Source organism: Notechis scutatus, chromosome 2 (assembly GCF_049901735.1).
Source record: "Notechis scutatus isolate UNSWTSFEM ecotype Mainland chromosome 2, rNotScu1.2, whole genome shotgun sequence".
NCBI lineage: Eukaryota > Metazoa > Chordata > Lepidosauria > Squamata > Elapidae > Notechis > Notechis scutatus.
Genome location: NC_142010.1, coordinates 264,915,986 through 264,942,313, shown reverse-complemented (window position 1 = coordinate 264,942,313; position 26,328 = coordinate 264,915,986). Strand labels below are relative to the sequence as shown.

General features: G+C 47.0%; 1 protein-coding gene across 1 annotated transcript in view; it reads left to right on the top strand.

Annotated features, from left to right (window-relative positions):
- Nucleotides 1–10,678, top strand: part of LOC113430158 (protein hinderin-like) — a 107,850-nt gene extending 97,172 nt beyond the window's left edge. The window contains 2 exon segments of the mRNA XM_087958755.1: nt 10,479–10,617; nt 10,620–10,678. Coding sequence (XP_087814881.1) covers nt 10,479–10,617; nt 10,620–10,676 — 196 coding nt within the window. The 3' untranslated portion in view covers nt 10,677–10,678.
- The last annotated feature ends 15,650 nt before the right edge of the window (nt 10,679–26,328 follow it).

Genomic DNA, 26,328 nt, shown 5'->3' with positions numbered 1-26,328 from the left:
TGAACTACAGAAATTTAAGCGTGGGGAACGACGGGGCCTATTGCAGAATCCTTTACATATATATTACTTGTAATTTATATCCTTGGGGATGAATCTTGCCTGCAGAGTTAACTACGATTGAGCAATCGCTCTTCGGCTGCATCCATATTGAATCAACGTCTTGTGATTGATCACTATTTGTTCTAGTTTGCTGTTCCTTTCCACTAAAACGTACTTGTCTGGTCCATCTTTCAGCCAGCTTTTAGCAGAAGTTTACCGAGATTATTTGCAATCCGTTTCCCCCCACACACACACCCCAAGATTCAAAACCATCCTTCATTGTGTCCCAAATGAAATTCCTTGGGGGAGGTTGGGTATCATGCTTGTTGGAGTCTGATTCTGAGGAGGGGATTGAGCAGCTGACAAGGAGTGGGAGTGTGGCTCCGGTGGCTGTGGAAGAAACGGGGGAAGGACACAGTCCAGCTGGGCATTCAGAGGAAGACCCAGGGCCACCCCTTCTGCATCCTAGGGAACGCAGGGAGGAACGGATAAGGGAGCAATGTGGCTTACGGGAGAGAAAAGGGTCCTGATCTCTTCCATTAGTTGCAGCTGGGAGAACAGGATATAAGTGGGGTGTTTGCACACAACACCTTGCTGGAAGCAAAGCGAGCATTATCTTTTGTCGAGGCTTAACTGGGTTTTGGCGTTGTCCCAACTGTGTGTGCTTCATTATATGTTCGAAGCCTGCAATTTATTATCCTGGCTTGTCGTGCATGGTTTGTGTTGTTGTTTTTATTTCTACTTTACTGTACTTTGGGTTCGGACTGCTTTTCTTCTCTTTGTAGACTGTTTTTGGAAGAGTTTCATCTCCACCCAAGGATAACTGGACATTGGGGGCCAAGTTGGAGGCATTAAAGGGACTTTACCTATTTTTGTGACTTTGTTATTTTTGTGCCATGCTCCTTTGGGTCATCACGTTGTCTCATGACCCAACTAGGTAGCGTCATCAGTGCTGGAAGGGTGAGGGGTTTGTGTAGAGGAAGAATAAAGGAAGAAGAGAAGAACGAGAATGATTGTGGGGTCTTTGATGCTCTCTGACCTTAGTTGATTCACGGAATTGGAAGGGAGTCGGGTCCCTAGTCCAACCCCCCCTACTCAAGTACAAAAAAACACTACACTACCACACTACAAAAAAGGAAGTTGAGACTTTGGGAAAAAAATGTGCAGAGAAGAGCAACTAAGATGATCAAAGGCCTGGAGACTAAAACATATAAAGAACGGCTGCAGGATTTGGGTTTGGCTAGTCCAAGGAAAAGAAGAATTAGGGGAGACAGGATAGCAATAGTTCAGTATTTGAGGGGCTGCCACTAAGAAGAGGGGTTCACATTATTTTCCAAAGCCCTAGAGGGCAGGACAAGAAACAATGGATGGAAATTAAGGAGAGAAGCAACCTGGAATTAAGGAGAAACATCCTAACAGTGAGGACAATTCACCAGTGGAACTGCTTGCCACCAGAAGTCGTGGGTGCTTCATCACTGGAGGTTTTTAAGAAGATCCTGGACAGTCACTTGATTCAAATGGCATAGGTTCTGCTGCTGGAGCAGGGGGCTGGACTAGAAGACCTCCAAGGTCCCTTCCAAGCTCTATTCTATTCTAAATATTCTATTCAATTATTCAGCAGCCCGTCTCCATCTTTCGGCTTCTGGAGTTCCCGAACTGGCTTAACAAATCGCATTTGGCCCAGAGTTTTTAAATCTCCGCTTGGCTTCCCTCCCGGTCCGAAAGCGTTGGGTCATACGCAGGGTTTTTCTCTCATTGATGTATGTTTCTGTCCGGATGGCTTGGAAGATTAACGAGCGGGAGGTAGATAAATAGAAAGAGCGCAGAAGGGTTGGGGTGGCACAGAGTGTTTCTTCCCATCTGAATAATCCAAAGCCAAAGGCGGCTTGAATGATTGATGCCAAAAGCGCACTCGGTAACGCAACCCAGTTAAACTGGAATGGATGCCCGTCCAGCAGGGCCCAGAGACCTCCAAAGTGCATGTTAATCAGCAGAAAGAGAGGCTTACCGTGTGACTTCAGTCCTGGGGGATTTACAAATCAAGCTTGTTTGGGGAACACAGGGGGTGCAGGGAGGCATAAATGCATCCCGTAGATTTGGCTTGGACGTTTTCCTCTCGACGTGCTTCTCCACCACTACTTTCCAAGCGCCGTTTGAGTTAAAAGAATGGCCAAATGAGTTACGTCTCACCAAGGAAGGCCCTGCTATTTCTACGCAGGACGTAACCTGAAGCCAGGTTGGCCGAAGGCTATAAGACAAGGAATGATCCAGAATAACTGAGTTGGAAAAGGACCTTGGAGATCTTCTAGTCCAACCCCCTACTCGAACAGGAGACCATAGCACCATTCCAGATTAATGGTTGTCCAGTCTCTTCTTAAAAGCCTCCAGTGATGGAATATCAATAATTGCTGAAGGCAATTTCTGTTCCACTGATTAACAGAATAAGAGAGTTGGAAGGGCCCTTTTTCAAGTGCTGTTGTAACTTTGGTCTTCAATGAATGATTACAAGTCAAGGATTACCTGTATGTTGGAGAGTCCTTCTTCTTCTTCTTCTTCTTCTTCTTCTTCTTCTTCTTCTTCTTCTTCTTCTTCTTCTTCTTCTTCTTCTTCTTCTTCTTCTTCTTCTTCTTCTTCTTCTTCTTCTTCTTCTTCTTCTTCTTCTTCTTCTTCTTCTTCTTCTTCTTCTTCTTCTTCTTCTTCTTCTCCTCCTCCTCCTCCTCCTCCTCCTCCTCCTCCTCCTCCTCCTCCTCCTCCTCCTCCTCCTCCTCCTCCTCCTCCTTCCTCCCCTTCCCCTCTTTCTTCTTCTTCTTCTTCTTCTTCTTCTTCTTCTTCTTCTTCTTCTTCTTCTTCTTCTTCTTCTTCTTCTTCTTCTTCTTCTTCTTCTTCTTCTTCTTCTTCTTCTTCTTCTTCTTCTTCTTCTTCTTCTTCTTCTTCTTCTTCTTCTCTTCCTCCTCCTCCTCCTCCTCCTCCTCCTCCTCCTCCTCCTCCTCCTCCTCCTCCTCCTCCTCCTCCTCCTTCTTCTCTCCTTATCCTTCACCTCCTCCTCTTCTACTTCTTCTTCCTCCTCCTCCCCCTCTCCCTCCTTCCTCTTCCTCTTCCTGTTTGTCTTCGTCTTCCATATCTGTCATTGGTCATTGGCCATCCTATTTTATCAATAGTCGCAGAAAAATGTAGTGCTGAGTTTTGTTCAAACCAGTCCCTTAGATTTTGAAGCCACAATGTTCTTCTTCTGCCTGGACTTTTGTTTGCCTTCAATCTTTCCCTGGAGGATTAAGTGAAGGATGCCGTATTTTTCCAGATGTCGCGTCCCATATCCTAAATATTCTAACTTTTGCTTTTTTTGATGGCTTTGATTATTTCCCTTGGCTTTCCCAGGTGGCTTATCACCTCCTCATTTCTGATTTTGTCAAGCCAACTTATGCATAACAACCGTCTGTAAATCCACATTTCAGATGCTTCCGGTGGCTTCAAGTGGCTTTCTGTCAGAGACCAACTCTCCACTCCATAGAGATGTCTCTTGGGGGGCCAGTAAATGGGTCAGACAAAGGAGAAGAGGAGGTTTGGTCCTGCGTAGTAGAAGACATAGACTGCTAGGAGCTCTCCACAGTTGGCATGGAGAACATCATGAAGAACAGAGTTGGAAGGGACCTCCGAGGTCATGTAGTCCAACCCCCTGTTCAAGCAGGAGACCTGATATCATTGCAGACAAATGGATGTCCAATCTCTTCTTAAAAGCCTCCCGTGATGGAGCACCCACAACTTCTGGTGGCAAGCTGTTCCACTGGTTAATTGTTCTCCCTGTTAGGAAGTTTCTCCTTAATTCCAGGTTGCTTCTGTTCCTGATTAGTTTCCATCCATGGGGATGCTGGCAGATAGCAAACCCTGATTTGTAGCTAATAACTTGAGACTCACCCATGCTTGGGTCTTTGCCAAAGGTCAGGAAGAACCAGTTGTAGAGCAGACTCTGGATTTGAACCCTGAATAGACACCAGACTTTAAATCCTGGATTTGCTTCCTCACAGGATATCTATACACTTGCCATCTTTCTTGGCTCTGTAGTGCACTGTCCCATTCAAACAATCTTGGCACCGTTCTGAGTTGAATATTTTCTGCTGCTTATCTGAATTAATGCAGTCCTTCAGGAGGGGATAGTGCAATCGAAACTCTAGGGTTGTTGGTGCTCACTGACCTTGGTTGGTTTCTTGCAGACGTTTCATGACCCAACTAGGTAACATCATCAGTGCAAGAAGGGGGGGAGAGGAGGACTATGGGGTCTTTGGTGCTCTCTGAGCTTGGTTGTTTTCTTGGAGATGTTTCATGATCCAACTAGGTAACATCATCAGTGCTAGAAGGGAGTGAGGTTTGCCCTCTGTTGATATACAAGTGTTAGTAGGAAATGTTCTTAGTGGTTCCTTGATGGGGCTGCAATTTACTATTAGCTTGCTTGTTTGAGTTGATTGGATATCATTTACTTTTTTGGTTGTTGATTGAGTACAGTTAATCTCTGCTATCTGGGTGTTGTGTGCTGGCCAGGAGGCATTTGGCTCTTGTTGTTTCCTTTTCTTTTAGCTTTTTGATTGTCTCTTTTGAATGGTATGTAAATGTTGTTTATCTCTCTGTGCCCGTTGATGGCTGGCTTGTCAGAGGGCCAGGCTTCCTGTGTTTTGAAGCTCTGCCTGGTTTTTTTTATATGTGTCATCTGTCTGGGTTGGTGAGGCTGTGTGTATGTCCATCCCTGTGACTGCAGATCATATTGGAGGCAGCTCCAATCTTCTCAGCAGCCGGCACATTTTATTTCAAGCCTTTCCATCCAACGTTATAAAATTTAAACATTTAAATGTTGGGAAAGTGTGCAAGCCCGTAAGAGGACAAATTTGACCATTATGTCTAGCCTGTCAGAAGTTACTACAACCACACCATAATTGATAGAATCCTAGGGGTGGAAGGGACCTTGGAGGTCTTCTAGTCCAGCCCTTTGCCATCCAAGCTTTTGTGAGGTCCTCTTCTTTTTATAATACAGCGGTCCTCAAGGAAGTGTCATTGCTATCCTATCAGAGTTAGTTCCTCTACACCTGCCTTAAAACAGTAACTGTGAGAGGGACTTAGTGGGCATAACTTAATTATGAGCCAGCCATGTGCAGCAGCAGCCAAAAAAAGCCAATACAGTCCTTGGTTGTATAAACAGAAGCATAGAATCAAAATCACGTGACGTATTAATAATGCTTTATAAAGCCTTAGTAGCAGTGGTGGGGTTCAAATTTTTTTACTACTGGTTCTGTGGGCGTGGCTTGGTGGGTGTGGCTTGGCTTGGTGGGCGTGGCTTGGTGGGCGTGGCAGGGGAAGGATACTGTAAAATTTCCAGGGGGAAGGTTACTGCAAAATCCCCATTCCCTCCCCACCCTACTCACCTGTGTCAGGTTTCCAAGTGATGAAATCCATTTAAAAAGAAAAGAGCAAAATCCCATCTTCCAAAACAAATTTCTTTTATTTAGGAAAGCATCAAATTGGCAAAGTCTGTTGTCATTCCGGATCTGACACAACCCGGAATTACCCCCAATATTAAAAGTTAGAAACAGCCCCCAAAAGTCACATTCCCCAATAGAAGTAAATCAAGGTTTGCCTGATGTCATCAATCTCCACCTCCGGGTCTCAGCAGGGTCAGCTTTCGTTCCCACGGGAAGAAGAACCACCTAGCCTCAACAACTCTCTCTATCTCCACTCCTCCCACCTTAAAAATGTGGCAAACCCGAAACCCTTTCCCCCCATAACCAGCAAGAAAAGGAATATATAATAAGGCTAAATAAAATGGCTACGCAGATGTCAAGTTCGGGCTTGACAACCTGCTTTCCAGCTCCGTTCTCCTGGGCAGGGCAACCAAAGGAGACCCAGGCAATCAGCTGGGACTCAATGGGAGGCAGAGAAGAGATGGGGGCCAGTCAGATGTGGGATTGGCCGGTTCTCCGAACCACTCAAAATTCCCGCTACCAGTTCTCCAGAACTGGTCAGAACCTGCTGAAGACCACCTCTGCTTAGTAGGGCCACACCTGGACTACTACATCCAGTTTTGGTCACCAGATTATAAAAAAAAAAGATGTTGAGACTTTGGAAAAAGTGTTAAGAAGAACAACTAGGATGGAGAACTTCTAATTGGGAGGAAGGTCTACTCCATCTTGCTTTTTACCCCCAAGGGTGGTCTTTTTTTTTGACCACCATACTTGGTTTCTGCTGTTCTCCAAGGAGATCCCAAACTCTGATCAGGAGACCAGACACGGTTACCGGCAACACAAATATCACTTTGCGAATCCTTCTCTTTGGGTGCAAAAAAAAAAAAAAAAAAGCTTCATGCTTCCAGCAGAGCAAATGGACAGTTTTCCCTTTAAATGTTTGGAATAAAGGTGGGGTGGGAGGAAACTGACTTTTTGTGCCGTTAAAAGAGCGCTCTGTCTGTGGCTCGAGGCAAAACCTCCTGACAAGCCACGATTAGCCACTAAATAATAGCCCAAAGGAGCCTTTCCCCCTATCTGATCAAACTAGCCTTGCTTTCTGGCATAGAGAGGTGCCTCGGTGTCAAATGAACCGATTTCCAATGCCGGCTCTTTTAGCTAATCTTTCCCGTATTTGCTGCTCCTGTTATCTGTCCAAATCTTTTAATTTTCCCTGATAGCCGCAATGCTGTAAAACTTAGATAAAACTTAGCGGAGGATGTTTTTTTAGGCGGATTTGTTCCCCCACATGCAGACATGGCTGGATTTTTTTTTTAAACTGGAGGTTTCTTCTTCTTCTTCTTCTTCTTCTTCTTCTTCTTCTTCTTCTTCTTCTTCTTCTTCTTCTTCTTCTTCTTCTTCTTCTTCTTCTTCTTCTTCTTCTTCTTCTTCTTCTTCTTCTTCTTCTTTTTCCTCCTCCTCTTCCTCTCCTCCTCCTCCTCCTCCTCCCTTCCCCTTCCCCTTTCTTTTTCTTCTTTCTTCTTCTTCTTCTCTTCTTCTTCTTCTTCTTCTTCTTCTTCTTCTTCTTCTTCTTCTTCTTCTTCTTCTTCTTCTTCTTCTTCTTCTTCTTCTTCTTTCTTTCTTCTTCTTCCTCTTCTCCTCCTCCTCCTCCTCCTCCTCCTCCTCCTCCTCCTTCCTCTCCTCCTCCTCCTCCTCCTTCCTCCTCCTCCTCCTCTTCCTCCTCCTCCTCCTCTTCCTCCTCCTCCTTCCTCCTCTTCTTCTCCTCCTCCTCCTCCTCCTCCTCCTCCTCCTCCTCCTCCTCCTCCTCCTCCTCCTCCCTCCTCCTCCTCCTCCTCCTTTCTACACCACATCTAGGCTTATTGGAAGCACACCCCTGCAGGACTAGCAAGATGGGAAATTGAAGGAAATTGGAAGTGGACCACAGAGTATGTTTGCCAGTTCAGGAAGCCAAGTAGCAATAGAATAACCTTAGAATTGGAAGGGAACTTGGAGGTCTTCTAGTCCAACCCCCCCTGCTCAGGCAGGAAACCCTAATACCATTTCAGACAAGTGGCTGTCCAGTCCCTTCTTAAAGGCCTCCAGTGATGCAGCAGCCACAACTTCTGGAGGCAGGTTGTTCCACTGGTGAACTGTTTTCACTGTCAGGAAATTTCTCCTAAGTTCTAGGTTAAGAACAGCTTACCTCCAGAAATCATGAGTGCCTCCATCGCTGGAGGTTTTAAAGAAAGGTTCTCCTGCTTGAGCAGGGGGCTGGACTAGAAGATCTCCAAGGTCCCTTCCAGCTCTGTTCTATTCTATTCCATTCCATTCCAAGTTGCTTCTCTCCTTGATTAGTTTCCATTTGTTGCTTCTTGTCCTGCTTTCAGGTGCTTTAGAGCCGAGGTCGCCAACTTTTTGGACCTCAGGGACCCCCAAACTCATAATTTTAAATCCCGCAGACCAGAGATCCTGGGAAAATCCCCCAAAGTCTGCAAGGAAAATTCCCACCCCGTTTTCCTACCAATCGATCATTCTTTATTTGGGATTGCAGGATACCGTCTCCAGCTCCGTTCTCGGGGAGGAGGGGAGAGACTTTGGCTTCATGCAAGGAAAGCAGCAGAAGCCGCAGAAGTCTTTCTTTCTCCCCCCAAACTCTCCAGAAATGAGTCGGTGAGACATGTTGCGCTGGCGCAGCCTCTTGGAGCAGGAGGCCTTGCAGGGTCCCAAAGACTCATTTCTGGTGGAGTTTGGGGGGTTGGGGGGAGAAAGAAAGACTTTTGCTGCTTTTGACCCCCATCTTCTTTGTGGCTACCCCTGAGATATTGGAACATTGCTATCATGTCTCCCCTAGTTCTTCTTTTCATAGGACTAGACATACCCAGTTGGCGCAGTCTTTCTTCATATGTTTGAGCATCCAGTCCCCTAATCCTCTTTTTTTGCTCTTCTCTGCACTCTTTCTGGAGTCTCAACATCTTTTTTTTTACACTTTAGTGACCAAAACTGGATGCGGTATTCCAAGTGCGCTCTTACCCCCAGGCATTCTAAACATTTAATACTAGCCGTATTTGTGACAGCATGTTTCTTCCTAGCCCATCTGGAGGTCGTGCTTAATGATTAATGAGTGGTTTTTGTTTGGGGGGGTCTGGGTGAGATTTAATTGCATCTTTGGAAAAAAAAAAAAAACCCAGCAAATCTCTCAGGACTCCATTTGAGACCATCACGTTCTACAGTTTAGGCCTAAATAGTTCTCAAAAGGATTCGAATGAGCTCATGATGGTCCATGGGCCAATTTAATATTTGGGAAATTCTTTAAGAGGGTGCCAAACAGTTAGTGAAAAATGACCTGCATCAGGAGGTGCTTTTTTTCAATAGGCCCTTGGACTTCCTTGCCACAGTTCTTACATGAATCACTGCAGTTGTTCAGTTAGCGACATGGTTGTTAAATGAATCCAGCTATTGTGGCCCTCCAGCAGCCAGGGGAGCTGTCGGCAGACTCAGACAGTGAGGAGGTTGGGGAGGAAACTGGGCCAGTCCTGGAGTCTGAGGAAGGCTTTGATGGATGCTCTGCGTTGGAGGCAGAGATGGGGCTAGGGTTGTCCAACAGTTACCAGCTGCCTTTGGCGTCAGAGATCAGTGGGGAAGAAGAACAGTGGGAGCCTGTTCCCAGTGTGCGCATGCACAGAGCTGCCAGGAGAAGTGAACAGTTAAGGAACAAGGGTGTAAAGGCTCAGGTGGACAGTGAACGGCCCCTCCCATAGGGAATAAAGAGGAGCGAAAGGGAAGTGGGATTTACAGGAGAAAATTAGTTCAATTCATTAGGGTGAAGATCTGTTCCTGACTTCTTGCCAAGTCATTGTTACTACAGTGTGGCATTTGGAAGCTATCGGCCTGGCAACTCTCCAAGCCGGATAAAGGTCTGTCGTTTTGAAATCTCATGAAAAACTGTTGGCCGGGACTTTGCTGGAGAGGAATGTAGTTTAACCCAAATAAAAAGAGGTTTTTACCAAGACGAGGAGTCGGCTTTGTGACCCTAGGAAGCTTCGATCAGAACACCGGCTTCCCTTTGCTTGTCAAAAGGTCGCAAAGGGGGAAACCACACGATCCCAGGGATGCCGCAACCATCATAAATACGAGTCCGTTGCCAAGCTTGGAGAACATTGTGAATGACAGAGTTGGAAGGGACCTTGGAGGTCTTCTAGTCGAACCCCTGGCTCAAGCAAGAGACCTGAGAGAGAATAACCAAGTGGGAAGGGGTGGGATTCAACCGGTGTTACTAACCTGGTTTGGTGATTACGTTTTGCTGTGCATGCGTGTAAAAAAACCTTTAGCTCAGGGTGTCCAACCTTGGCAGCTTTAAGACTTGGGACTTCAACTCCCAGAATTCCTCAGCCAGGGCTGAGGAATTCTGGGAGTTGAAGTCCACAAGTCTTAAAGTTGCCAAGGTTGGACACCCTGCTTTAGCTAAAAAGCACTGCTCGTGGGTGCGCAGCGTTGAAAAAAACACATTTTTCCTGCTTTTTCAACTCAGCTGTGCTGCCCAAAGCAGCTGAGGTTGAAAAAAGCAGGAAATAAAGGACAGATAAGAACCCGGCAGGCAGGTGGGCCAAACAGCAGCAGACATAGAACCGGGTTCTGTGTCTGCTGCTCTTCAGAGCTACCGGCTCTGTAGAACCGGCAGAACCGGTAGCGTCCCATCCCTGCTTGGAGGCCCTCTAGTCTAACCCTGGCTCAAGCCAGGGGACCCTGGACAGAAGGACAAGAATTGGAAGGGGCCTTGGAGGTCTTCTAGTCCAGCCCCCTTACTCAAGCAGAAGTGTCCCTCTCCCATTTCAGACAACTAACCGTCCGGTCTCTTTCTAAAAAATACTCCCAGCGGTGGAGCACCCGCCACTTCTGTTGGCCAGCTGTCCCGCTGGCTAATTGTTCTCAACACCAGGGGGGGGAAACGAAACCGTGATAACCTTCCCGTCTTCTCCTCTTCCTCCTCCTCCTCCTCTTCCTCCTTCTCTTCTCCAGGTACGAGCCTTCTCTCCTGGACCTGGTGGCGGCCATGAGCCCGAGGCAGGAAGGTCACCATGGCTTCCCCAGAGGGATCCAGCCCCCGAGTAGGACCTGCAGGAAACCCCACGGCGGGTGGAGATCCCCCGAGGCCAGAGCAACGGGCTGGCGGATTTGGAAGAGAGCCGGATTTTGGAGGACATCTTTTTCATTTGAGGGTCTCGGGAGGCGGGGAGGGGGACAGGGCGCTCCCCCAGGACTACTCCTTCTTTTTTAAAAAAAATTCCTTCCTCTTTTCTCGTCCGGGTGTGTCGACGTGTTCAGGATCCTCGCTTTTAAATTATTTGTCTTGACCGACGATTGTCTCCTCTCTCTCTCTCTCTCCCCCCTTAGAAGAACCGAAGGACGGTAGCTCCCTTCTCCACCCCCCCCCCCTCAATGATAGAGACGAACTGCATGGAGTGTTAGTGGAAACTTTTCCGGTGGGGGGGGGGGTGTCTCTTCCGGGACTTCACGGCTGAAGGGGCCGGAAAAATCACGTCGTTGTGCAAAAGGATGGCTGTTCCCTTTATTGAGTTTGGGATTTTTTTTAGTGGTGGAAACCGTTTTCCGGGGCTTCTTCCCCTCTCGCTCCTCTCCCTCTTTACTCCGTTCCTTCCTTCCCTTTTTCTCTTTCTCCTCTCTCCTTGTCCCCTCCTTTTCTCCCTTTCTCTCCTTCCTCCTTCTCTTTCTCCCTCTCCTTCCTTCTCTCTCCCTCTCCCCTCTTTCCCTCTCCCTCCAACACTCTCTCCTTTTCCCACTCCCTCTCTCTTCCTCCCTCTCCCCCTCTCCCCTTCCTCCTTCTCCTTCCTCCCCTCTCCCTCTCTCTTTCCTTCTCCTTCCTTCTCTCTCCTTCTCTCTCCCTCTCATTCCAATTCTCTCTTTCTACTCTCTCTCCTTTTCCCAGTCCTCTTCCCTTCCCTCCTTCCTTTCCTCCCTCTCTCCCTCTCCCTCTCTCTTCCTCCCTCTTCCTCCCTCCTCCTCTCTCCCTCTTTCCCTCTCCTTCCTTCTCTCCCTCTCCCCCTTTTCCCTCTCCCTCCAACACCCTCTCCTTTTCCCTCTCTCTTCCTCCCTCTCCCCCCTCCCCTTCCTCCTTCTCCTTCCTCCCCTCTCCCTCTCTCTTTCCTTCTCCTTCCTTCTCTCTCCCTCTCCCTCCTTCCCTCTCCCTCCAATTCTCTCTTTCTACTCTCTCTCCTTTTCCCACTCTTCCCTCCCCTCCTTCCTTCCCTCCCTCTCTCCCTCTTCCTCTCTCTTCCTCTCTCCCTCTTTCCCTCTCCTTCCTTTTCTCTCCTTATCTCTCCCTCTCATTCCCTCTCCCTCCAATTCTCTCTTCTACTCTCTCTCCTTTTCCCACTCCTCTTCCCTTCCCTCCTTCCTTTCCTCCCTCTCTCCCTCTTCCTCTCTCTTCCTCCCTCTTCCTCCCTCCTCCTCTCTCCCTCTTTCCCTCTCCTTCCTTCTCTCTCCCTCTCCCCCTCTTTCCCTCTCCCTCCAACACCCTCTCCTTTTCCTTCTCTCTTCCTCCCTCTCCCCCTCTCCCTTCCTCCTTCTCCTTCCTCCCCTCTCCCTTTCCTTCTCCTTCCTTCTCTCTCCCTCTCCCTCTCCTTCCCTCTCCCTCCAATTCTCTTTCTACTCTCTCTCCTTTTCCCACTCCTCTTCCCTTCCCTCCTTCCTTTCCTCCCTCTCTCCCCCTCTTCCTCCCTCCTCCTCTCTCTCCTCTTTCCCTCTCCTTCCTTTTCTCTCCTCCTCCCTCGCCATCTCTTTCCCTCTCCCTCCAACTCTCCCCCTTTTCTTCTCTCCTTTTCCCTCTCCTCTTCCCTTCCTTTCCTCCCTCTCCCTCTCTCCTTCTCTCTCTCTCTCTCTCTTTCTCTCTGTATCAGAAATCCAAGGCCATTCCAGCAGTATAATTTTCCTTTTGCAAAGCAGCCTCTTGAAAGGGAAAGCGCGGTGCTTTTCCCAACCATACATTCCTGGGAATGACGGACCCATTTCCCTGATCTTTGGTAAGCAGGTAACTTTAAAGCTGCTCTCTGCACTTCAGTGATTTACTTCCCAGTTAATGACCCTTTGATGGAAAGGGGCCTCTTGAAAGAAAATAAATAAACGCAGGGTGCATTTGGATATAGTCTGTCTGAAATACCATTCTCCCCTTCCTTTGATCTGCTTAACTCTCTTAAATAAAAAAAAATGAGCATCTCCTCCATCGGAGCCGCTCCGTTCCCCGGTCCAGAGAGAAAGCACCGGACTTGGCTGGGAGAAATTAATTCACTCCGTGTTTCCATGGGTCGAAAGGCTTCCTTCCCTCCTGCAATCTCTGGCCTTGATGTTGTAAATAAAGACGAATCAGTAATTATTCCCACTCACCTTTGGTAATGCATGTTTCGCCTTCTGACTTTAATTATTCAGGCTGTAGCTCTTCCAGTTGGCTTTCGAAGGAATTTCCCCCTCGCTGCTGCTCCGTTACCGTGTTTCTCATATAATAAGGCCAGGTCTTATTTTTTGGGGGAGCCCTGAAAAAACGGCTAGGCCGTCTTTTCGGGGGTGACTTAAATCCCCCGCTTGCATCTTAGGGCAGACGGCGACGGCTTGGATGTTGACCTCAGCGTTGGTGGGGCACTTAGTATCGGGGTCAACGCAGGCAGCACCATATCCGGGTGTGCCACAAAAGTACTTCCTAACGGCAAGCCCCCCCACCATTCCCCCCCATTTCGCATGTTTTAATATAGGCCTTAATTTGGGGGGAGGGGCTTAATTTCATTTCATGCCTAAAAAACATGCTGGGACTTCCTATTGGGGGAGGCCGTATTGTTGGAGAAACAGGGTACTTAAAGAAAGGTGTAAAATCGGGTGGGTTTTTTATTTCTAAAGGAAACAATTGTAGATCCCAGAATCAGCCGTCATTCTCCACTCAATGCAGCTGTCATTATTCTATCACGGATATAACAGATAACAATCAGTTTGGAAATTTGAGAAATAAATACGTATCGGAATGGTAGCCAGTGGCACGAAGGACGACATGGAAGTCCATCTCTTGGGTAGCACAAAGGCAACACAAAATGGTTGCCCTGCACCTGTTTTTTGGGGGGCCTGCTAGAGAAGCGAGCAGCGAGTTGTTATGGAATCCGCCCTCAGATCCCTTAAGATCGCTTTCGTCCTCTGAGGCGGGCCTGAAGACATTCTGGTTGAAGATGGGTGGGCTTCAGACATTTTAGTAGCGGGTTCTCTGCCTGGTGGCTGGATGGGCGTGGCCATGGTGGGCGTGGCCTAGTCGGCCTCCTGCACCACAGCGGGGGAGGCAGGGGGCGTTTTTGCCCTCCCCGGGCTCCGGAGGCTCTCCGGAAGTCCGAAACAGGCCCATTGACGGCCTTCCTGAACTTCTGGGAGGTCCGTTTTCTGCCCTCCCCAAGCTTCCGATTACGCCCTTTATTTAACCTGCATCCAAAATAGCCCGCGTGGTGTTCTGACCCGAACCTTTGTCCAATAAAACAAACAATAACCAAAGGGAACAAAAACCTTTTAATGATTCTTAACGAATCCCCGGTTAAAAGGGCTGCTGCAACCTAATTAACTTTGATAAGCACGAGCTTCGCCAAAACTGTGCGAGGCTGCCAGGAATAACAGATAAGGTTACCTAGAAATATTTTGCAACACAAGAGTCTTCCAACACCAACTTAAGATACTGCAATGTCCACGAGGCTGGAGTTTCAAAACGTGTTTGCTTCCTGCAAAGGACGTCCGATTCACAGGTGGCTTTTATCTTCTTGAAGGAGGGGCCATTACCTTGCAGCCTCACTCCCGAGTCGCCCGTGCTGCTGCAACTGCTCTGTCCTACGAGCAACCCTGCACGCACGCGCACTTGGCACAGGCTCCTCGGGAACCTCCTCACCGCTGCTGCCAGCCCCCACAATCTCTGAAGGCAGCAGTCCACTCCCTGATGGTCCTGGCCTCTCATCTGAGTCCTCGCTCTCCTCGGCCATCCGCACCTGCTGCCGGCTAACCACAACACATGGAGACTCCTGGGAGGGGAGGGGTGGAGTGGGCAGGGCCAGCCAGGGGTGGGATATGGAGGGTTCTCCGAACTGCACAAAATCTTAGCTAGGGGCTCTCCCGAACCCCTGAAAAAAGCCCAGCAGCCCAGCCCTGTATCCGATGGCCTTTGGGACCATCAACGTTCTTTTGAAAGGACAGCGGTCAACTTCCCTTCTTCTTCTTCTTCTTCTTCTTCTTCTTCTTCTTCTTCTTCTTCTTCTTCTTCTTCTTCTTCTCTTCTTCTTCTTCTTCTTCTTCTTCTTCTTCTTCTTCTTCTTCTCTCTCTCTTCCTCTTCCTCTCTTCCTCTTCCTCTTCCTCTTCCTCTCTCTCCTCTCTCCTCCTCTCCACAAACCACTCCTTTCTCAACTTCTTCTTCTTCTTCTTCTTCTTCTTCTTCTTCTTCTTCTTCTTCTTCTTCTTCTTCTTCTTCTTCTTCTTCTTCTTCTTCTTCTTCTTCTTCTTCTTCTTCTTCTTCTTCTTCTTCTTCTTCTTCTTCTTCTTCTTCTTCTTCTTCTTCTTCTTCTTCTTCTTCTTCTTCTTCTTCTTCTTCTTCTTCTTTCTTCTTCTTCTTTCTGTTTTTATTTTCCAATAAAAAGTGAAAATGCAAAACCCCAAACGAATTTTTTTTAAAAAAAGAAAAAGCGCTTTTTTCTTTTAAATGATGGTGGTCTGTTTTCAACTTGACCAGGTTTTAAAAACAAACAAAAATGCATCCGTAGGTGAGGCTAAGCTCTAAAACACACACACACACACACACACACAATATCCCAACACAGTTGGGGTTGACCTCATCAAAAGGTGGTGCTTGAGGTGAGTCAAAAAATAAAATAAAATCCCGTTTTAATTATGCAAAGTCCAAGGAGTCAGGAAGGTGGCAGACACCTGGCTTTCTTGAAAAGTAGCTGTGACAAAACGACGGATGCCCCTATAAACATCTGCCGCTGCGCATCTATTAAGAGCATCAATATTGACTCTCATCTCTCCTTGTCCGTCTGCATCACAATCTGCACAGTCTTGGTATCACAGCTTGGCTGCTGGTTGCTGAACCCAACTTAGATGTTGAGACTCAAGAAAAAGTGCAGAGAAGAGCAACCAGGATGATTAGGGGACGAGACTAAACCATATGAAGAACAGCTACAGGAGCTGGGCCTGGCTAGTCTAGGGAAGAGAAGGACCAGGGGAGACAGGAGAGCATCTTCCAATATTTGAGGGGATGCCCCGGAGAGGAGGAGGGGGGTCAAGCTATTCTCCAAGGCACCTGAAGGCCAGACAAGGAATAATGGATGGAAAATGAACAAGGAGAGATTCAACCTGGAAATAAGGAGAAACTTTCTGACAATGAGAACAATCAACCAACGGAACAGAAGTTGCCCTCAGAAGTTGTGGGAGCTTCATCCCTGGACGCTTTCAAGGGGAGACTGGACGGCCATCTGTCAGAAATGGTGTAGGGTCTGCTACGGTGGGGAGTTGGACTAGATGACCTACAAGGTCCCTTCTGACTCTATTAAGCTGTATCTGTATCTAACTAAGGAGAAATTTCTTGACAATTGGAACAATTTTATCAGTGGAACACCTGTTGTGGTTCGCTGGCAGTCGGTGCAGATGGCAGAGGTATCGGACAGTGAGGACAAAAGGGAACCAATCAGGGAGTCTGGAGAAGACTTGGATGAGGGTCCTGCGTCCGATGCAGCGATACAGCCAGGACTATCTGGGAGGGGGGTGCTGCCTTTGGACCCTCCGGAGTTCTGGCAGCATCAAAGCAGAGGACCCAGGAGAGCCTGTTCCCAGTGCGTGTGTATGGAGGGCTGCTAGAAGGAGAGAGCAGCTGAAGCAGAGTAAGGCTGGAAGGTGATTGCTCCTCCCATAAGGGATAAAAGTCAGCCCTCCGTGACGTGCTCTTTGCAGGAAGCAAAGAAGTTAATTAGATTCTGATTCCTCATTGAAGCCCTGCGAACTCTGGTTTGTCTTTGCTGGAGCTTCTGTTGGTTTGTATTATAAGTAATTGGACTTCTGTTTCTTGGCAGCCTTCCATGACCCTGAAAGGCGTGAGCTTATCTCAGAGAATCGTGTCTAATGAGTTTTGGCTGGGAATGCAAGAAATTCCCAGTGTTGCATTAAAATAGGTTTGATTTTACACTCCGTTTGTGTTTCCTTAATTTGGACGAAGCCTAAACAACACCTTGCCTCCAGAAGTTGTGGGTGATCCATGGCTGGAGGTTTTCAAGAAGAGATTGTCTGAAGGAGGTATAGAGGGTTGGACTAGAAGACCTCTAAGGTCCCTTCCAACTCTTGTTATTCTGTTATTTAATCCCGGAATGGGTTGTCTCCAGAGGTTGTGGGTGCTCCAACACTGAAGGGACTGGATAGCCATTAACCTGGAATGGTATAGGGTCTCCTGATTCAGCAGGGGCTTGGACTAGATGACCTCTGAGGGCACTTCCAACTTCATTATTCTCTTATTTAATCCTGTAAACAGTTTATCTCCAGAGGTGGGTGCTCCAACACTGGAGATTCTTAAGAGATTGGACAGTCATTTCTCTGAAATGGTGTAAGGTTCCCAGCTCGAGCAAGGGGGTTGGACTAGAGGACCTCCAAGGTACCTTCCATCTCTGTTATTCTGATTTAGGCCAAGAAGGAGACATATCGGCCAGATCTATGCAAGAAATTTCCTAACAGTGAGGACAATCAATCAGTAAAACAACTTGCTTCCAAAAATTTCTAGGTTCTACTGTATCACATGACCTAAAATGGAGACCTAACATCAAAAACGTCATCAAAAAAGCACAACAAAGAATGTACTTTCTGCGCCAACTCAGAAAGCTCAAACTGCTGCTGATCCAGTTCTACAGAGGAATGATTGAGTCTGTCATCTGCACCTCTATAACTGTCTAGTTTGGCTCTGCAACCCAACAGGACAGACACAGACTTCAGAGGATAATTAGGACTGCAGAAAAAACAATTACTACCCCTCACATCCCAGACATAAACTGTTTCAACTCCTACCCTCAAAACGACACTATACACAATACAGCACTGCACCCCAGAACAACTAAACACAAGGACAGTTTTTCCCCCCCGAAAGCCATCACTCTGCTAAACAAATAATTCCCTCAACACTGTTCAACTATTACAAAGTCTGCACTACTATTACTATTAATCTTCTCATCACTCCTGATCACCCATCCCATCCCACTTGTGACTGTATGACTGTAACTTTGTGGGTTGTCTCCTTACGATTTATATTGATTGTTTCCTAGTATGATTTGATGGTTTATTGTACCCTATGACTACCATTAAGTGTTGTACCTGATGATTCTTGACTTTTGGTGAATGTATCTTTTCTTTTATGTACACTGAGAGTATTTGCACCAAGACAAATTCCTTGTGTGTCCAATCACACTTGGCCAATAAAAGAATTCTATTAGTCTATTATTATTAAATTGTAGGTGCTTCATCCCTGGAGGGTTTTAAGGAAAGACTGGACCCAGCCACTTGTCTGAAATGGTATAGGGTCTCCTGCTTGAGCAGCGGGTTGGACTAGAAGACCTCTGAGTTCCCTTCTGTTATTCTGGAAATTAATCAGGACAGCTTGCCACCAAAAGTTGTGGGTGCTCGATCTGTGGGAGGCTGATTGATTTTCCACCCAGTTCTGCGCGTTTCTTCACCTAATCTGGAAGCTCCCCCATAAACTGGAGTTATTGACAACTTTCATTAAACTCCCATTAACCCCTGACGGGTGTCGCCTTCCAAAGCCCAAACTCCTAACGCCTGTCATTTTCGACAGGATTGTACAAACAACACTCGGTCACCCCCCTCGCTAGCAGATGGCACTTTGTCACCTGACATTATGAAACTGAAGTTATTAAAAACCATTTACAGCCTTGGGGGCAGGAAGGGGAGACGGAAGAATCAATGACTGTCAGATAGAAACGGACGGGAATCAGCGACGGCGGAAGGCGTAGAAATGAGGGTTTTTTTTTCTAAACACCCTCCCAACAGATATGATAACAGATAATCAGAGTTGGAAGGAACCTTGTAGGTCATCTAGTCCAACCCCTTGCCCAAGCAGGAGACCCTACACCATTCCTGACAGATGGGAGTCCAATCTCCCCTTGAAAGCCTCCAGTGACGAAGCTCCCACAACTTCCAAAGGCAACTTCTGTTCCATGGGTTGATTGTTCTCACTGTCAAAGTTTCTCCTTATTTCCAGGTTGAATCTCTCCTTGGTCAGTTTCCATCCATTATTCCTTGTCTGGCCTTCAGGTGCTGTAGAAAATAGCTTGACCGCCTCCTCCTCTCTGTGGCAGCCCCTCAAATATTGGAAGATGCCATCCTGTCTCCCCTGGTCCTTCTCTTCCCTAGACTAGCCAGGCCCAGTTCCTGCAACTGTTCATTGTATGTTTCATCCCCCAGTCCCCTAATCCTCCTGGTTGTTCTTCTCTGTACTTTTTCTAGAGTCCCAACATCTTTTTTATAGTGCGGTGACCAAAACTGGATGCAGGACTCTAGGCTTTGTAGAGTGGTATTAGTACCTCACTTGATCTCGATTGTATCCCTCTGTTAATGCAATTTAGGATTGCATTAGCTTTTTTGGCTGCTGCTGCACACGGCTGGCTCCTATGTAGCTGGTTGTCCACTAAGACTCCTTCCAATCTGTCAAAATAAATCCGCAAGAATCAAAAGCTTCAACCAGCCAAAGCTGCCTCTCAGGATAGTCCCTTTAAAATCGAAAAGTTCTCCCCTTGGAAACATCCCAGCAGGATCAAGGAAGGAATTCCTGGATCGTTCATCCTTCGAGTTACGACCACCGCAAACATTTCTATTGCTAAACGACTTAAGTAAGTTGTGCCCCCTTTTTGACGAACTTTCTGGTGGCAGTTGTTAAAAATTAAGTTCCCACGGTCGTTCAGTGAATCTGGACTTAACGACATTTCTGTTGGTAAGCGAGACAGTTGTTAAAACTGAATTGTGCCCCGTTTTACGACTTGTCTGGCCTGAGTTCTTATGTTGATCACTGCAGTGGTTAGGTTAGTAACGTGATCGTTAAATGAATCCGGCTTCCCCATTGACTTGGCTCGTCCGGCGGTCACAAAAGGGAATCATGTGACCACGGGGATTATTGATCTATATTTCATATTTCTTAACTTCCCATCTCCCTCCGAGAGATGCCCCTGTGGGTGTACAATATCCCCTCCCCAAATGAAAACATGAAAAGCAGAATAATTGACGGTGAAAAACTTTAAAATGGTCCAAACAACCTGATAAACATTTCCTGAAATCGAGGAATTCCAAAATGGGGAATTAGTCGTGTTAATACAGGTGGAGGGAGGCTCTCATGGACCCAGCCATATGCGTTGTGGCCCCCCAGCAGAGCTGGCAACAGACTGGGATAGTGAAGAGGTTGGGGAGGAACATGGGCCAGTCCTGGAGTCTGGCGAAGGCTCAGACGAGGGCTCTGTGTCGGAGGCAGAGATGGGGCCAGGGCCGACTGACAGTTATCAGCTGCCTTTGGAGTCGGAGATCAGTGAGGCAGAAGAACAGCTGGAGCCTGTTCCCAGTGTGTGCATGCGCAGAGCTGCCAGGGGAAGGGAACCAATTAAGGAACAAGGGTCAACTCAGGAGTAAAGGCTCAAGTGGACGGTGAATGGCCCCTCCCATAGGGAATAAAGAGGAGCGAAAGGGGAGTGGGGTTTTGCAGGAGACAATTAGTTCAATTCATTAGGGTGAAGATCTGTTCCTGACTTCTTGCCAAGTAATTGCTGCTACAGTGTGGCCTTTAGAAGCTATCGGCCTGGCAACTCTCCAAGCCTGATAAAGGTCTGTTGTTGTGAAATCTCATGAAAGACTGTTTGCCAGGACTTTGCTGGAGAGGAATTCCCTTTAAACTAAATAAAAGGGGGTTTTATCAGGACGAGGAGTCGGCTTCATGATCTTGGGAAGGTCCAGGTCAGAACAATATGGGCCTTGGTGTCCCCAATGCAAGACTGGTTGATATACCATATATGCCGGCGTATAAGACGACCCGGCGTATAAGACGACCCCCAACATTTCCACTCAAAATATAGTTTGTTATATACTCGCCCCTCTTCCGCACGCCTTCCACTTTTGCATTTTTTTTTTTTTGAGGCACTTTTGTCTACCGTGAATGAATCCCGTGAAGCCGAAAGGAGCAGCCAGCCTTCTCCCAGCTCCCAAGGAAACGAGGCTCAGACTGCCCGGGCTCCGCTGAGGTATCCGGCTGGGGCTGTCAGGAGTTGTTACCGCTGGCGCGGCTCCGCGGCTCCAGTCCCGTTGCCTCGGGAAGGGAAAGGCAAAACCAGGAGCCGCTGCTGCCATTGCAAAGCGCCGCCGCGGCTCTTCCTTTTTGCCTTCCCTTCCTGAGGCAACGCTGACTGGAGCCGCCGAGCCGCGCCAGCGGTAACAACTCTGACAGCCCCAGCCGGATACCTCGGCGGTGCGAGCCTCGTTTCCTTGGGAGCTGGAGAAGGCTGGCTGCTCCTTTCGGCTTCACGGGATTCGCTTCCACGGTGCGCAAAGTGCCTCAGCCGCTGGCAGCCGCAGTGCTTCCCAATTACTATTTGCCGGCGTATACGACCCGGCATATAAGACGACCCCCAATTGGAGGCATCTTTTTCAGGGCAAAAAAGTCGTCTTATACGCCGGCAAATACGGTATCTGTCTTTCTGCTAAACATTGTATTTTTTTACTTGATTTCTCCATAAATATCCCCCGTTATCTATTCCCAGGTCCACAACCCACTTTAATCAGGATCTAAGTTGCAAAAGTGATGGATCTGTACGTTCATCCAACGCTTCCTTCCACCTCTTCCATCAAATGCTTTATAAACCCAACTTCGCCCTCATTAGCTCCCTTAAAGAGAAGCGTGTGACATTTTAATTTAATAAATTACCCAGATGCCTTTCCAAAAAACCTGGCCTTTCCAAGTTATTCGTTGCTCGTCGCATTTCACATCTGGCCCAGACATTGACAGATGTGCTTGAAAGGTTTGGAAGAACATTACCCTTTAATTTTGGGCTTTTTTTGCCGCCAGGTAGCAAAATGTCGGAGGGAGCATCTGGCTGGCACTTCTTCGGGAGGTGCTGTTTTCACCTCTGTTGTTAGCAGATAAAGCCAGACATTTTCCCTACGTTCCTAGGTATATACTGCGTTTCCCCGAAAATAAGACCCTGTCTTATAATGTTTTTTTCCCACCAAAAAAGGCACCAGGTCTTATTTTCAGGGGATATCATCCCCTGAGTAACCTCACTTGCATGCATTGCCCCCGGCCTCCTTTTTGCTGTCACAGGCCTTTCAGGAACTTCTTCTGCAGCAGGCAAGGCTTTTCTGAAGCCAATAAGAGAGCTCTGGATCGATCCAGAGCTTTGTTATCATCCACAGAAGCCTTCAGGAACCTTGTCGGCTGCAGAAGAAATGGACCGGCAAAGGCAGCGTGAAAAATTGAAAAAGGAAGAGTTTAAATTGCAAGCCTTCGTCGATGATCTAGTTTTTATCTTAGAAGAGCCACTAAATTCGGGACCAAAACTTATTAGAAAACTTAGAAAAATTTGGAGAAGTTGCGGGGCTAAAAATGAATAGGGAGAAAACAAAAATAATTACAAAAAATATGACAAATAAGCAAATGGAAACACTAGCTGTGAGAATGGGCATCCAAATAGCAGATAAAGTAAAATATTTAGGGATTATGATCTCGGTGATATGTACAACACTTAAAAAGGATAACTATAATCCATTAATGAAATGAATAGTAGAAAATTTGGAAAAATGGGTCAAATTAAGACTATCTTTTAGGAATAGTGACTGTAACAATGAGTATATTACCTAAATGACTAATTTCTTTTTCAAAATGCTCCCATAAAATTGGAAAAGTTTTTTGATGATTTGAATAAATTGATGTCAAGATTTATTTGGCAAAAGAGAAATCAAATATGATTTTCTATTAATATGTCGGTGGTAAGGAGGTCCACTCTTTAAAAAGTTTTCTGGGCTCAGTGATACAAGGCTAATAGGCACACTCTTCTACAAGTAGCTTGACTGTCCCAAATTCTGGCCAGGGCTTACCTGTGTGTCTTTGGATGTGGCTGTTGCTTTTGGATCTCAAATTCCTCTCTTTGCATTAATGCCATACTCTAAATCTTATACAATCCAAGGATTTCAATTTTCCAGATGAGCAAGCAAAAGACTATTGTTGCCATGGGTTGAGTAACTTCCTCAAATTTTCCTCCACCAACAAGGAGAACTTCAATCTCTCCTCTTTGCAAAACACAGTCTTCCGCACAAGCACAGCTAGAAGATCTTAAGAGGCTGCATCCGTGCAAGATCTCCTGGAATAAATTCAACTTGGAAGGAGATTGGGTAGAGAAGGAATTTTGCAAAAGCTGTATTGAGGGATGAAGTTTACCGACAGAAGAGAATCGTTGTGGCTCAGGGTTGAGCTCTGGGGTCCTTGGTGATTTTCTTGCAGATGTTTCATGACCCAACTAGGTAACACCATCAGGTCTAGAAGGGAGTAGGGTTTTCAGAATGGAGGAGAAGGGAGAAGGAGGAAGGAAGACACGGAGGTCCTCGCTGAGCTTGGATGTTTTCTTGCAGACATGTTGGGTTTTAGAAGGAAGTGGAGTTTAGAGAGAAAAGGAGGAAGAAGAAGAAAAGTATGACGAGGAGGAGGAGGAGGACTATGGGGTCCTGGGTGTTCTCTGAGCTTGGATGTTTTCTTGCAGACGTTTCATTACCCAGCTAGAGAATACGATCAGTCCTTGAAGGGAATGGGGTTTGCAGAGACGAAGAGGAGTATTGTGAGGTCCTTGGTGTTCTCTGAGCTTGGCTGACTTCTTGTAGACATTTCATGACCCAACCAGGTAACACCATCAGGTCTAGAAGGGAGTAGGGTTTTCAGAATGGAGGAAAAGGGAGAAGGAGGAAGGAAGACATGGAGGTCCTCGCTGAGCTTGGATGTTTTCTTGCAGACATGTTGGGTTTTAGAAGGAAGTGGAGTTTAGAGAGAAAAGGAGGAAGAAAAAGAAAAGGATGAAGAGGAGGAGGAGGAGGGCTATGGGTCCTGGGTGTTCTCTGAGCTTGGATGTTTTCTTGCAGACGTTTCATTACCCAGCTAGAGAATACGATCAGTCCTTGAAGGGAATGGGGTTTGCAGAGACGAAGAGGAGTACTGTGAGGTCCTTGGTGTTCTCTGAGCTTGGCTGACTTCTTGTAGACATTTCATGACCCAACTAGGTAACACCATCAGGTCTAGAAGGGAGCAGTGTTTGCAGAATGGAGAAGGGGAAGGGAGGAGGACAAAGAGGAGGGGGAAGACTGTGAGGTCCTTGGTGCTCTCTGAGCTTGGTTGACTTCTTCCAGACCTTTCATGACCCAACTAGAGAACATCTAGGAGTTCTAGAAGGGAGGGAGTTTGCAGAGTGGAGGGGGAGGATCGTGGAGTCCTTGTCACTCTCTTAACTTGGTTGTTGATGACCTAACTAGATTACATCATCGATATGTCAAATATGGGGGTCCTTGGGAGTTGAAGTCCACCCATCCTAAAGTTGTGGAGGTTGAGAAATGCTGCTCTAAGACAGCCAACTACAGTTAAAGGACATTCAGCGCCTCCTCCATCTCTCCACAGCCTCCATCAATCCGCTTCCTTCTTCCCCAAGAGTGAATTTATGATGGCCATCAGGCCCGCTGCCTCTTTTCTGCTGTCTGCAAATGTGGTATTTGGCAGGTACTGACCAGTTCTGGAGAACCGGTAGCAGACATTTTGAGTAGTCTGGAGAACCGGCCAATCCCGCCTCTGACTGGCCCTGCCCCCATCTCTTCTCTGCCTCCCATTGAGTCCCAGCTGATCGGCTGGGTCTTCTTTGGTTGCCCTGCACAGGAGAATGGAGATGGAAAGCAGGTTAGTAGGGTGAGGAGGGAAGGGGGATTTTACAGTATCCTTTCCCCTGCCACGCCCACAAAGCCACGCCCACAAAGCCATGCCACACCCACAGAACCGGTAGTAAAAAAAATTTGAATCCCACCACTGTCTGTCTCCTTCTTCTGTTGGGTTTCTGGTAGCATGTTCTTCCTCCCTTCCTTTCCACCTCTCCATCACGCCCCCTTCTTTAACTATTAAGCACCCAGCCTGTAAAACAAACCGTTTTAATTTTAGTTATTGTTTTCTTAAGTGCAGATCAAGTTGCAAAAATGGGCCTCTGGTGTGTGTGTGTGTGTGTGTGTGTGTGTGTGTTCTGAACGACTGGCCAGCAATCCTCAAGTTGCTTCCTCTCCACCATCTGGAGGACAACGTTCAATACAGACAATGTTAAAGCAAGGAAAAGAACAAGAAAAAGTGACTCTGCAGATGATTATGCAAGGAATTCAAAATATTCAAGCAAGATCAGGGAATATTGAAAAGAGAATAGAGAACATTGAACAAAGGATAGAGAACATTGAACAAAGAACAGAGAGCATTGAACAAAGATCAGAGAACATTGAACAAAGATCAGAGAACATTGAACAAAGAACAGAGAGCATTGAACAAAGATCAGAGAACATTGAACAAAGGACAGAGAACATTGAACAAAGAACAGGGAAAACCGATGAAGAAGTGGAGAACATCCAACAAATGATGTTGAAGTATGATGAGAGATTCCAAAAAAAATGAAGAAGAAGATAAACAAAGAGACAAGAAGATTGGAGATATTGATAAAAGATTTAGAAAGCAGGAGGTGGATGCCTGACCTGGAATGCACCGCTTGCAATGCCAAAGAGGTAACGGCAGCCACATTCGTCCAACAGGGAGGAAGACTCCTCTGGCCAAGAGAATTTCCTGAAAGTGGGGATGCTGGGAGGATGGTTCCCCCGGGGAATAGAAGAGTGGGGTCCTTGGTGCTCTCTGAGCTTGGTGGTTTTCTTGCAGACATTTCATGACCCAACTAGTTAACACCATCTGTGCTAGAAGAGGGTGGAGGTTTGTGGAGAGGAGGAGGACTGAGTTCTTTTGATGCTTTTTGAGCTTGGTGGTTTTCTTGCAGACGTTTCATGACCCAACTAGTTAACATCAGCAGGGCTAGAAGGGAGTTGGGAGGAGGAGGAAGAGGAGGAGGAAGAGGAAGTGGAGGAGGGCAATGACTGTGTGATCCTTGGTGCCCTCTGAGTTTGGTGGCTTTCTTGCAGCTGTTTCATCAACCGACTAGTCAATATCATCCATGCTAGAAGGAACTAGGATTTGCAGACTGGAGGAGGTGGAGAAAAGTGGGGGGAAGAGGAGTAGGAGTAGGAGAAAGACCGTGGGGTTCTTGAGCTTGGTTCCCTTCTTGCAGACATTTCATTACCCAAGTAGGTACCATCATCAACTCTAAATGGTGGGTATGTGCACACTGGAGGACAGGGGGAGATTCAAGGAGGAGGGGAGGAGGACTGTGGGGTTCCTGGCGCTCTCTGAGATTGTTTGTCGTCTTGCAGACATTTCATTACCCAACTAGGTAACATCACCAAGTCTAGAAGGGAGGGAGTTTGCAGAAGAAGAAGAAGAAGAAGAAGAAGAAGAAGAAGAAGAAGAAGAAGAAGAAGAAGAAGAAGAAGAAGAAGAAGAAGAAGAAGAAGAAGAAGAAGAAGAAGAAGAAGAAGAAGAAGAAGAAGAAGAAGAAGAAGAAGGAAGAGGAAAATGAGGAAGAGGAGGAGGAGGAGGAGGAGGAGGAGGAGGAGGAGGAGGAGGAAGAAGAAGAAGAAGAGGAGGAAGAAGAAGAAGAAGAAGAAGAAGAAGAAGAAGAAGAAGAAGAAGAAGAAGAAGAAGAAGAAGAA